This window comes from Pleurodeles waltl, chromosome 3_1, assembly GCF_031143425.1.
Source record: "Pleurodeles waltl isolate 20211129_DDA chromosome 3_1, aPleWal1.hap1.20221129, whole genome shotgun sequence".
NCBI lineage: Eukaryota > Metazoa > Chordata > Amphibia > Caudata > Salamandridae > Pleurodeles > Pleurodeles waltl.
Genome location: NC_090440.1, coordinates 13323402 through 13336934, shown reverse-complemented (window position 1 = coordinate 13336934; position 13533 = coordinate 13323402). Strand labels below are relative to the sequence as shown.

Sequence of the window (13533 nt, the reverse complement as noted above, 5' to 3'; positions counted from 1 at the left end):
GTGTGCCACATGCTCCCACCCCAGCTCTTGTGCCCAGGCAGATGGAAGGTACTGTGTGCCACATGCTCCCACCCCAGCTCTTGTGCCCAGGCAGATGGAAGGTACTGTGTGCCACATGCTCCCACCCCAGCTCTTGTGCCCAGGCAGATGGAAGGTACTGTGTGCCACATGCTCCCACCCCAGCTCTTGTGCCCAGGCAGATGGAAGGTACTGTCTGCCACATGCTCCCACCCCAGCTCTTGTGCCCAGGCAGATGGAAGGTACTGTCTGCCACATGCTCCCACCCCAGCTCTTGTGCCCAGGCAGATGGAAGGTACTGTCTGCCACATGCTCCCACCCCAGCTCTTGTGCCCAGGCAGATGGAAGGTACTGTGTGCCACTTGCTCCCACCCCAGCTCTTGTGCCCAGGCAGATGGAAGGTACTGTGTGCCACATGCTCCCACCCCAGCTCTTGTGCCCAGGCAGTTAGAAGGTACTGTGTGCCAGATGCTCCCACCCCAGCTCTTGTGCCCAGGCAGATGGAAGGTACTGTGTGCCACATGCTCCCACCCCAGTTCTTGTGCCCAGGCAGATGGAAGGTACTGTGTGCCACATGCTCCCACCCCAGCTCTTGTGCCCAGGCAGATGGAAGGTACTGTGTGCCACATGCTCCCACCCCAGCTCTTGTGCCCAGGCAGATGGAAGGTACTGTGTGCCACATGCTCCCACCCCAGCTCTTGTGCCCAGGCAGATGGAAGGTACTGTGTGCCACATGCTCCCACCCCAGCTCTTGTGCCCAGGCAGATGGAAGGTACTGTGTGCCACTTGCTCCCACCCCAGCTCTTGTGCCCAGGCAGATGGAAGGTACTGTGTGCCACATGCTCCCACCCCAGCTCTTGTGCCCAGGCAGATGGAAGGTACTGTCTGCCACATGCTCCCACCCCAGCTCTTGTGCCCAGGCAGATGGAAGGTACTGTCTGCCACATGCTCCCACCCCAGCTCTTGTGCCCAGGCAGATGGAAGGTACTGGGTGCCACTTACGACATTCCTGCTCGTCCGAGTCGTCGCCGCAGTCGTTGTCCCCATCGCAGAGCCATGAACGCCGGATGCATTTCCCGTTCTCGCAGTGGAAATCGATTGGAGAGCAGGTGGGCAGCACTGGAAGAGAAAGTTACACTCAACCCACAACATGGGACACCACTGACCTCCTACCGCAAGAGCTTCCTACTCTTACACCACGTTAGACACACCACAGACCTCTGCTCAAAATCTATGGTGGCGCATTTCTAGTCAAATAATCAGCAGGTCACCCATAAAAAACTTAAACCCTCACACCACCTGTAACTTGTGCAGACACATTGCAAACCCATCCACAGACAAACCATTCAATGCAGGCGCACCCACATGTACGCCTGTGGTGACTTCCTCACTCGCCACCACCACACCTGAGGCTCAACGTTATGAATGATCGTAAGCTCTTGGATGAAGAAGAGATAACCCCCACCCATATCCTACCCAACCGCTTAATGAGTTACAACACACTCAAGTGGAAAACCAACCATCCTTCAAGGGTTGACAAGCTTCTCAACCCAAGCAGAGGTCCTTCACACAGTAGGTGTGGCCGGGTAGGGGTAGCAGGGTTCACTGGACCCACATGCCCTGCTCACACTCAGCCAGCAGACTGCGGAGAGTTTACATCCGCATGTCTATGTACTGCTTCACTAGTCCCAGGTTAGGGGAGGCTAAAACTCTCCTTGTGATTAGTTACCTTCCTAACACGACTCAGGGGAGGGGAGGGTTCAATAGGCTCTCCGGCACAGCAGGGTACAAGTTAGCTCGGTGCTCAGCGTTATTAGACCTTCTGGTGGGAGGTGAACTGAACATGTTCAGCATCTTTGAGGCTTTCTTGTTGGTACAACTAGCATTACCAGTGTTTAGTCTTGCGGCAGGGGGAGCGGGCTAGGACCACCGGTGTGAGAGATGGTGGAGGGCCTAGCAGAGATGGTGTCTTGTAAAGAGACTGACAGCCTGACCAGAGAGCTCCAAAGAGAGCTGTACAGAAGCCCCTTCCTGCTCTCCCAGAGGAGTCAGCGAGGAGTCAGGAGAAGAAGGGGCTTCATAACTAAACTTGGCTTGAGCCTCCACCACAGCAGAGGTGGTGAGGAGCAGAATGGATTGGACTCTAGTAAAAGAGCCCTTGAGAGAAGAGTCCTGATAAGGGCTTGAATAAGTAGAGCATGAGATACAAATGCAGTTGGCCCCAAGTGCATTCTCTTCTAACCGCCTGTAGTAAACTGGCTGTCCATGTGATCATCCTTCCGTCTTCAACGTTCTTGTTTACATTCTATTTTCTCCCTTTATTTTACAAACAGGCACAGAGACTGGCAAACAGCGGACATGAGGCTCAAGTGGAAGAAACAGCTGGACGCGTGTGCAGATGATGCCCCTTGGGATGGTGCACCCTCCTTGAAGGGGTGGAGATGCGGTTGGACCGAGGGTCTTACTGGAGGCCACTCCCAGGGAGCAGAGTCCGAACTGGTGAAGGGGACAACAAAGATGAATGCATGGAATGTCCCTGGTTTCACCAGATGGACACTAGGTCTGGCCCAGTCAAAAATTCAGACAATGCAATCTGGCCTTGGGCGTGGAGGGTCTTCTATGACTTGGAGATGTGTATCTAGGGGCCTTCCTGGGCAATGCCATGGGGCAGCGCATGACAATGAACATGCCAGCAGCTGGTGACACTCAGAACCAGAAGCGCAATGGCAGTACCAGTGCTTTAAATGGGCAGGTCCTCCCCGGTACTGAGCATCTACAATTCCTTCATTTGAAAGGGAGAGTAACTGCATGCTCAGTACTGTTACATTTTGTGAGAGTACCAGCACTTCTCAGGAGCACACAGGTACTATGGAGAGCGAGTACCAGCATTTCTCATTAAACAGGTACTGTGGAGAGTGAGTACCAGCACTTCTCAGGAGCAGGCAGGTACTGTGGACAGTGAGTACTAGTACTTCTCAGGAGCAGACAGGTACTGTGGAGAGTGAGTACCAGCACTTCTCAGGAGCAGGCAGGTACTGTGGAGAAGGAGAACCAGCACTTCTTGGGAGAAGGCAGGTACTGTGGAATGGGTACCAGTACTTCTCAGGAGGAGGCAGGTACTGTGGAGAGGGAGTACCAGTACTTCTCAGGAGCAGGCTGGTACTGTGGAGAGGGAGTACTGGCACTTCTGAAGAGCAGATAGGTACTGTGTAGAGTGAGAATTGGCACTTCTCGGAGCAGGCAGATACTATGGAGAGGGAGTAACAGCACTTCTTGAGAGCAGGCAGATATTGTGGAGAGTGAGTACCAGCACTTCTTGGGAGCAGGTAGTTACTGTGGAGAGGGAGTACCAGTACTTCTGAAGAGCAAAGAGATACTGCAGAGAGGGAGTACCAGTACTTCTAAAGAGCAGCGAGATACTGTGGCAAAGGAGTATCAGTACTTCTCTGGAGCAGACAGGTACTGTGGAGAGGGAGTACCAGCACTTCTCAGGAGCAGACAGGTACTGTAGAGAGTATTAGCACTTCTTGTGAGCAGAGAGATATTGTGGAGAGTGGGTACCAGTACTTCTCTGGAGGGGGCAGGTACTGTGGGAGTTCCAGTACTTCTCAGGAGTGACAGGTACTGTAGAGACTGGGTACCAGCACTTCTCGGGAGCAGGCAGGTACTGTGAAGAGGGAGTCCTTGTGGTTCTCTTGAGCATGAAAGTACTGTGGAGAGGGAGTACCAGTACTTCTCTGGAGCAGGCAAGTACTGTGGAGAGGGAGTACTGGTGCTTATCGTGAGCAGGCAGGTCCTATGGAGAGTGAGTACCAGCACTTCTTGGGAGCAGGCAGGTACTCTGGAGAGTGAATACCAGCACTTTTCAGGAGCAGGCAGGTACTGTGGAGAATACCAACACTTCTTGGGAGCAGGCAGGTACTGTGGAGAGTGAGTACCAGCACTTCTTGGGAGCAGGCAGGTACTGAGGAGAACGAGTACCAGTACTTCTCAGTAGCGACAGGTGCTGTGGTGAGTGGGTACCAGTAATTCTCGGGAGCAGGCAGGCACTGTGGAGCATGACTACCAGTAATTCTGAGGAGCATGCAGGTACTGTGAAAAGTGAGCACTAGCATTTCTCAGAAGCAGGCAGGTACTGTGGAGAGTGAGTACCAGCACTTTTAATGAGCAGACAGGTACTGTGGAGAATACCAACACTTCTTGGGAGCAGGCAGGTACTGTGGAGAGTGAGTACCAGCATTTCTGAGTGGACAGGTACTGTGAAGAGGGAGTACCAGCACTTCTCAGGAATAGACAGGTACTGTGGAGAGTGAGTACCAGCACTTTTAATGAGCAGGCAGGTACTGTGGAGAGTGAGTACCAGCACTTCTTGGGACCAGGCAGGTATTGTGGAGAATGAGTACCAGTAATTCTCAGGAGCGACAGGTCCTGTGGTGAGTGGGTACCAGTACTTTTCGGGAGCAGGAAAGTACTGTGGAGAGTGAGTACCAGTACTTCTCAAGAGCAGGCAGGCACTGTGGAGAGTGACTACCAGTAATTCTGAGGAGCAGGCAGGTACTGTTAAAAGTGAGCACTAGCATTTCTCAGAAGCAGGCAGGTACATTAGAGAGGGAGTACCAGTACTTCTCGGGAGCAGGCAGGTACAGTGGAGAGTGAGTTCCAGCACTTCTCTGGAGGACACAAGTACTGTGGAGAGGGAGTACCAGCACTTCTTGGGAGCTGGCAGGTACTGTGGAGAATGAGTACCGCCACTTCTCAGGAGCAGGCAGGTACTGTGGAGAGTGAGTACCAGTAGTTCTGAGGAGCAGGCAGGTACTGTGGAGAGTGAGCACTAGAGGTTTTCAGGAGCAGATAGGTACTGTGGAGAGTGAGTACCAGCACTTCTGAGGAGTAGACAGGTACTGTGGAGAGGGAGTACCAGAACTTCTCAGGAGTAGACAGGTACTGTGGAGAGTGAGTATCAGCACTTCTCAGGAGTAGACAGGTACTGTGGAGAGTGAGTACCAGCACTTCTCAGGAGTAGACAGGTACTGTGGAGAGTGAGTACCAGCACTTCTCAGGAGTAGACAGGTAATGTGGAGAGTATCAACACTTCTCAGAAGTAGACAGGTACTGTGGAGAGTGAGTACCAGCACTTCTGAGGAGTAGACAGGTACTGTGCAGAGGGAGTACCAGCACTTCTCAGGAGTATACAGGTACTGTGGAGAGTGAGTACCAGCATTTCTCAGTAGACAGGTACTGTGAAGAGGGAGTACCAGCACTTCTCAGGAATAGACCGGTACTGTGGAGAGTGAGTACCAGCACTTTTAATGAGCAGGCAGGTACTGTGGAGAATACCAACACTTCTTGGGAGCAGGCAGGTACTGTGGAGAGTGAGTACCAGCACTTCTTGGGACCAGGCAGGTATTGTGGAGAATGAGTACCAGTAATTCTCAGAAGCGACAGGTGCTGTGGTGAGTGGGTACCAGTACTTCTCGGGAGCAGGAAGGTACTGTGGAGAGTGAGTACCAGTACTTCTCAAGAGCAGGCAGGCACTGTGGAGAGTGACTACCAGTAATTCTGAGGAGCAGGCAGGTACTGTTAAAAGTGAGCACTAGCATTTCTCAGAAGCAGGCAGGTACTGTAGAGAGGGAGTACCAGTACTTGTCGGGAGCAGGCAGGTACAGTGGAGAGTGAGTACCAGCACTTCTCTGGAGGACACAAGTACTGTGGAGAGGGAGTACCAGCACTTCTTGGGAGCTGGCAGGTACTGTGGAGAATGAGTACCAGCACTTCTCAGGAGCAGGCAGGTACTGTGGAGAGTGAGTACCAGTAGTTCTGAGGAGCAGGCAGGTACTGAGGAGAGTGAGCACTAGAAGTTTTCAGGAGCAGATAGGTACTGTGGAGAGTGAGTACCAGCACTTCTGAGGAGTAGACAGGTACTGTGGAGAGGGAGTACCAGCACTTCTCAGGAGTAGACAGGGACTGTCGAGAGTGAATACCAGCACTCCTCAGGAGTAGACAGGTACTGTGGAGAGGGAGTACCAGCACTTCTGAGGAGCAGACAGGTACTGTGGAGAGGGGGTACCAGCACTTCTCAGAAGTAGACAGGTACTGTGGAGAGTGAGTACCAGCACTTCTCAGGAGTACACAGGTACTGTGGAGAGTGAGTACCAGCACTTCTGAGGAGTAGACAGGTACTGTGGAGAGGGAGTACCAGCACTTCTCGGGAGTATACAGGTAGTGTGGAGAGTGAGTACCAGCATTTCTGAGCAGACAGGTACTGTGGAGAGGGAGTACCAGCACTTCTCAGGAATAGACAGGTACTGTGGAAAGTGAGTACCAGCACTTCTGAGGAGTAGACAGGTGCTGTGGAGAGGGAGTACCAGCACTTCTGAAGATCAGGCAGGTATCGTGGAGAGTGAGTATCAGCACTTCTCAGGAGTAGACAGGTACTGTGGAGAGTGAGTACCAGCACTTCTGAGGAGTAGACAGGTACTGTGGAGAGGGAGTATCAGCACTTCTGAGGAGCAGGTAGGTACTGTGGAGAGTGAGTATCAGCACTTCTCAGGAGTAAACACAGGTACTGTGGAGAGGGAGTACCAGCACTTCTCAGGAGTAGGTACACAGGTACTGTGGAGAGTACCAGCACTTCTCAGGAGTAGACAGGTACTGTGGAAAGTGAGTACCAGCATTTCTTTGGAGTAGACAGGTACTGTGGAGAAGGAGTACCAGCACTTCTCAGGAGTAGACAGGTACTGTGGAGAGGGAGTATCAGCACTTCTCAGGAGTACTGTGGAGAGTGAGTACCAACACTGCTCAGGAGTAGACAGGTACTGTGGAGAGTGAGTACCAGCACTTCTGAGGAGTAGACAGGTACCGTGGAGAGGGAGTACCAGCACTTCTCAGGAGTAGACAGGTACTGTGGAGAGTGAGTATCAGCACTTCTCAGGAGTACTGTGGAGAGTGAGTACCAGCACTTCTCAGGAGTAGACAGGTACTGTGGAGAGGGAGTACCAGCACTTCTCAGGAGTAGACAGGTACTGTGGAGAGTGAGTACCAGCACTTCTGAGAAGTAGACAGCTACTGTGGAGAGTGAGTACCAGCACTTCTGAGGAGTAGACAGGTACTGAGGAGAGGGAGTACCAGCACTTCTCAGGAGTAGACAGGTACTGTGGAGAGGGAGTATCAGCACTTCTCAGGAGTACTGTGGAGAGTGAGTACCAGCACTTCTGAGAAGTAGACAGCTACTGTGGAGAGTGAGTACCAGCATTTCTGAGGAGTAGACAGGTACTGTGGAGAGTGAGTACCAGCACTTCTCAGGAGTAGACAGGTACTGTGGAGAGGGAGTATCAGCACTTCTGAGGAGCAGGTAGGTACTGTGGAGAGTGAGTATCAGCACTTCTAAGGAGTAGATAGGTACTGTGGAGAGTGAGTACCAGCACTTCTCAGGAGTAAACAGGTACTGTGGAGAGGGAGTACCAGCACTTCTGAGTAGCAGGTAGGTACTGTGGAGAGTGAGTATCAGCACTTCTCAGGAGTAGACAGGTACTGTGCAGAGGGAGTACCAGCACTTCTCAGGAGTATACAGGTACTGTGGAGAGTGAGTACCAGCATTTCTGAGGAGTAGACAGGTACTGTGGAGAGTGAGTACCAGCGCTTCTCAGGAGTAGACAGGTATTGTGGAGAGGGAGTACCAGCACTTCTGAGGAGCAGACAGGTACTGTGGAGAGGGGGTACCAGCACTTCTCAGGAGTAGGCAGGTACTGTGGAGAGTGAGTATCAGCACTTCTCAGGAGTAGACAGGTACTGTGGAGAGTGAGTACCAGCACTTCTGAGGAGTAGACAGGTACTGTGGAGAGGGAGTAGCAGCACTTCTCATGAGTAGACAGGTACTGTGGAGAGTGAGTATCAGAACTTCTCAGGAGTAGACAGGAACTGTGGAGAGTGAGTACCAGCACTTCTGAGGTGTAGACAGGTACTGTGGAGAGGGAGTAACAGCACTTCTGAGGAGTAGACAGGTACTGTGGAGAGGGAGTACTAGCACTTCTTAGGAATAGACAGGTACTGTGGAGATTGAGTACCAGCACTTCTGAGGAGCAGGCAGGTACTGTGGAGAGTGAGTATCAGCACTTCTCAGGAGTAGACAGGTACTGTGGAGAGTGAGTACCAGCACTTCTCAGGAGTAGACAGGTACTGTGGAGAGGGAGTATCAGCACTTCTGAGGAGCAGGTAGGTACTGTGGAGAGTGAGTATCAGCACTTCTCAGGAGTAGACAGGTACTGTGCAGAGGGAGTACCAGCACTTCTCAGGAATAGACAGGTACTGTGGAGAGTGAGTACCAGCACTTCTCAGGAGTAGACAGGTACTGTGGAGGGTGAGTATCAGCACTTCTGAGGAGCAGGCAGATACTGTGGAGAGTGAGTACCAGCACTTCTGAGGAGCAGGCAGGTACTGTGGAGAGTGAGCATCAGCACTTCTCAGGAGCAGACAGGTACTGTGGGGAGTGAGTACCAGCACTTCTCAGGAGTAGACAGGTACTGTGGAGAGTGAGTAGCAGCACTTCTGAGGAGCAGGTAGGTACTGTGGAGAGGGAGTATCAGCACTTCTCAGGAGTAGACAGGTACTGTGGAGAGTGAGTATCAGCATTTCTGAGGAGTAGACAGGTACTGTGGAGAGTGAGTACCAGCGCTTCTCAGGAGTAGACAGGTATTGTGGAGAGGGAGTACCAGCACTTCTGAGGAGCAGACAGGTACTGTGGAGAGGGGGTACCAGCACTTCTCAGGAGTAGACAGGTATTGTGGAGAGTGAGTATCAGCACTTCTCAGGAGTAGACAGGTACTGTGGAGAGTGAGTACCAGCACTTCTGAGGAGTAGACAGGTACTGTGGAGAGTGAGTATCAGCACTTCTCAGGAGTAGACAGGTACTGTGGAGAGTGAGTATCAGAACTTCTCAGGAGTAGACAGGAACTGTGGAGAGTGAGTACCAGCACTTCTGAGGTGTAGACAGGTACTGTGGAGAGGGAGTAACAGCACTTCTGAGGAGTAGACAGGTACTGTGGAGAGGGAGTACTAGCACTTCTTAGGAATAGACAGGTACTGTGGAGATTGAGTACCAGCACTTCTGAGGAGCAGGCAGGTACTGTGGAGAGTGAGTATCAGCACTTCTCAGGAGTAGACAGGTACTGTGGAGAGTGAGTACCAGCACTTCTCAGGAGTAGACAGGTACTGTGGAGAGGGAGTATCAGCACTTCTGAGGAGCAGGTAGGTACTGTGGAGAGTGAGTATCAGCACTTCTCAGGAGTAGACAGGTACTGTGCAGAGGGAGTACCAGCACTTCTCAGGAATAGACAGGTACTGTGGAGAGTGAGTACCAGCACTTCTCAGGAGTAGACAGGTACTGTGCAGAGGGAGTACCAGCACTTCTGAGGAGCAGGCAGATACTGTGGAGAGTGAGTACCAGCACTTCTCAGGAGTAGACAGGTACTGTGGAGAGTGAGCATCAGCACTTCTCAGGAGCAGACAGGTACTGTGGGGAGTGAGTACCAGCACTTCTCAGGAGTAGACAGGTACTGTGGAGAGTGAGTAGCAGCACTTCTGAGGAGCAGGTAGGTACTGTGGAGAGGGAGTATCAGCACTTCTCAGGAGTAGACAGGTACTGTGGAGAGTGAGTATCAGCACTTCTCAGGAGTAGACAGGTACTGTGGAGAGGGAGTACCAGCACTTCTCAGGAGTAGACAGGTACTGTGGAAAGGGAGTATCAGCACTTCTCAGGAGTACTGTGGAGAGTGAGTACCAGCACTTCTCAGGAGTAGACAGGTACTGTGGAGAGTGAGTATCAGCACTTCTCAGGAGCAGACAGGTACTGTGGAGAGTGAGTACCAGCACTTCTGAGGAGCAGGCAGGTACTGTGGAGAGTGAGCATCTTCTCAGGAGCAGACAGGTACTGTGGAGAGGGAGTACCAGCACTTCTCAGGAGTAGACAGGTACTGTGGAGAGTGAGTATCAGCACTTCTGAGGCGCAGGCAGGTACTGTGGAGAGTGAGTATCAGCACTTCTCAGGAGCAGACAGGTACTGTGGAGAGTGAGTACCAGCACTTCTAAGGAGCAGGCAGGTACTGTGGAGAGTGAGCATCTTCTCAGGAGCAGACAGGTACTGTGGAGAGGGGGTACCAGCACTTCTCAGAAGTAGACAGGTACTGTGGAGAGTGAGTACCAGCACTTCTGAGGAGTAGACAGGTACTGTGGAGAGGGAGTACCAGCACTTCTCAGGAGTATACAGGTACTGTGGAGAGTGAGTACCAGCACTTCTGAGGAGTAGACATGTACTGTGGAGAGGAAGTACCAGCACTTCTCGGGAGTATACAGGTACTGTGGAGAGTGAGTACCAGCATTTCTGAGCAGACAGGTACTGTGGAGAGGGAGTACCAGCACTTCTCAGGAGTAGACAGGTACTATGGAGAGTGAGTATCAGCACTTCTGAGGAGTAGACAGGTACTGTGGAGAGGGAGTACCAGCACTTCTCAGGAGTAGACAGGTACTGTGGAAAGGGAGTATCAGCACTTCTCAGGAGTACTGTGGAGAGTGAGTACCAGCACTTCTCAGGAGTAGACAGGTACTGTGGAGAGTGAGTACCAGCACTTCTGAGGTATAGACAAGTACTGTGGAGAGTGAGTATCAGCACTTCTCAGGAGTAGACAGCTACTGTGGAGAGTGAGTACCAGCACTTCTGAGGAGTAGACAGGTACTGTGGAGAGTGAGTACCAGCACTTCTCAGGAGTAGACAGGTACTGTGGAGAGAGGATCAGCACTTCTGAGGAGTAGACAGGTACTGTGGAGAGGGGGTACCAGCACTTCTGAGGAGTAGACAGCTACTGTGGAGAGTGAGTACCAGCACTTCTCAGGAGTAGACAGGTACTGTGGAGAGTGAGTACCAGCACTTCTGAGGAGTAGACAGGTACTGTGGAGAGGGAGTAGCAGCACTTCTCATGAGTAGACAGGTACTGTGGAGAGTGAGTATCAGAACTTCTCAGGAGTAGACAGGAACTGTGGAGAGTGAGTACCAGCACTTCTGAGGTGTAGACAGGTACTGTGGAGAGGGAGTAACAGCACTTCTGAGGAGTAGACAGGTACTGTGGAGAGGGAGTACTAGCACTTCTTAGGAATAGACAGGTACTGTGGAGATTGAGTACCAGCACTTCTGAGGAGCAGGCAGGTACTGTGGAGAGTGAGTATCAGCACTTCTCAGGAGTAGACAGGTACTGTGGAGAGTGAGTACCAGCACTTCTCAGGAGTAGACAGGTACTGTGGAGAGGGAGTATCAGCACTTCTGAGGAGCAGGTAGGTACTGTGGAGAGTGAGTATCAGCACTTCTCAGGAATAGACAGGTACTGTGGAGAGTGAGTACCAGCACTTCTCAGGAGTAGACATGTACTGTGGAGGGTGAGTATCAGCACTTCTGAGGAGCAGGCAGATACTGTGGAGAGTGAGTATCAGCACTTCTGAGGAGCAGGCAGGTACTGTGGAGAGTGAGTATCAGCACTTCTCAGGAGCAGACGGGTACTGTGGAGAGTGAGTACCAGCACTTCTGAGGAGCAGGCAGGTACTGTGGAGAGTGAGCATCAGCACTTCTCAGGAGCAGACAGGTACTGTGGGGAGTGAGTACCAGCACTTCTCAGGAGTAGACAGGTACTGTGGAGAGTGAGTAGCAGCACTTCTGAGGAGCAGGTAGGTACTGTGGAGAGGGAGTATCAGCACTTCTCAGGAGTAGACAGGTACTGTGGAGAGTGAGTAGCAGCACTTCTGAGGAGCAGGTAGGTACTGTGGAGAGGGAGTATCAGCACTTCTCAGGAGTAGACAGGTACTGTGGAGAGGGAGTACCAGCACTTCTCAGGAGTAGACAGGTACTGTGGAAAGGGAGTATCAGCACTTCTCAGGAGTACTGTGGAGAGTGAGTACCAGCACTTCTCAGGAGTAGACAGGTACTGTGGAGAGGGAGTACCAGCACTTGAGGAGTAGACAGGTACTGTGGAGAGTGAGTATCAGCACTTCTCAGGAGCAGACAGGTACTGTGGAGAGTGAGTACCAGCACTTCTGAGGAGCAGGCATGTACTGTGGAGAGTGAGCATCTTCTCAGGAGCAGACAGGTACTGTGGAGAGGGAGTACCAGCACTTCTCAGGAGTAGACAGGTACTGTGGAGAGGGAGTACCAGCACTTCTGAGGAGTAGACAGGTACTGTGGAGAGTGAGTACCAGCACTTCTCAGGAGTAGACAGGTACTGTGGAGAGGGAGTACCAGCACTTCTGAGGTATAGACAAGTACTGTGGAGAGTGAGTATCAGCACTTCTGAGGAGCAGGCAGGTACTGTGGAGAGTGAGTATCAGCACTTCTCAGGAGCAGACAGGTACTGTGGAGAGTGAGTACCAGCACTTCTAAGGAGCAGGCAGGTACTGTGGAGAGTGAGCATCTTCTCAGGAGCAGACAGGTACTGTGGAGAGGGGGTACCAGCACTTCTCAGAAGTAGACAGGTACTGTGGAGAGTGAGTACCAGCACTTCTGAGGAGTAGACAGGTACTGTGGAGAGGGAGTACCAGCACTTCTCAGGAGTATACAGGTACTGTGGAGAGTGAGTACCAGCACTTCTGAGGAGTAGACATGTACTGTGGAGAGGGAGTACCAGCACTTCTCGGGAGTATACAGGTACTGTGGAGAGTGAGTACCAGCATTTCTGAGCAGACAGGTACTGTGGAGAGGGAGTACCAGCACTTCTCAGGAGTAGACAGGTACTATGGAGAGTATCAGCACTTCTCAGGAGTAGACAGGTACTGTGGAGAGGGAGTACCAGCACTTCTCAGGAGTAGACAGGTACTGTGGAAAGGGAGTATCAGCACTTCTCAGGAGTACTGTGGAGAGTGAGTACCAGCACTTCTCAGGAGTAGACAGGTACTGTGGAGAGTGAGTACCAGCACTTCTGAGGTATAGACAAGTACTGTGGAGAGTGAGTATCAGCACTTCTCAGGAGTAGACAGCTACTGTGGAGAGTGAGTACCAGCACTTCTCAGGAGTAGACAGGTACTGTGGAGAGGGAGTACCAGCACTTCTCAGGAGTAGACAGGTACTGTGGAAAGGGAGTATCAGCACTTCTCAGGAGTACTGTGGAGAGAGAGTACCAGCACTTCTCAGGAGTAGACAGGTACTGTGGAGAGTGAGTACCAGCACTTCTGAGGAATAGACAAGTACTGTGGAGAGTGAGTATCAGCACTTCACAGGAGTAGACAGCTACTGTGGAGAGTGAGTACCAGCACTTCTCATGAGTAGACAGGTACTGTGGAGAGGGAGTACCAGAACTTCTCAGGCGCAGACAGATACTGTGGAGAGTATCAGCACTTCTCAGGAGTAGATAGATACTGTGGAGAGTGAGTACCAGCACTTCTCAGGAGTAGACAGGTACTGTGGAGAGTGAGTATCAGCACTTCTGAGGCGCAGGCAGGTACTGTGGAGAGTGAGTATCAGCACTTCTCAGGAGCAGACAGGTA

The 13533-nt window shown here is 52.0% G+C and overlaps 1 protein-coding gene across 6 annotated transcripts in view; it reads right to left on the bottom strand.

The window, feature by feature from the left end:
- LRP4 (LDL receptor related protein 4) overlaps positions 1 to 13533 on the bottom strand; it is a 460938-nt gene that overhangs the window by 192592 nt on the left and 254813 nt on the right. For all 6 annotated transcript variants that reach the window (XM_069221680.1, XM_069221681.1, XM_069221682.1 and 3 more), the window contains exon 3: positions 1021 to 1137. In XM_069221680.1, the coding sequence (XP_069077781.1) occupies positions 1021 to 1137 (117 nt within the window). The remainder of the gene's footprint in view (positions 1 to 1020; positions 1138 to 13533) is intronic.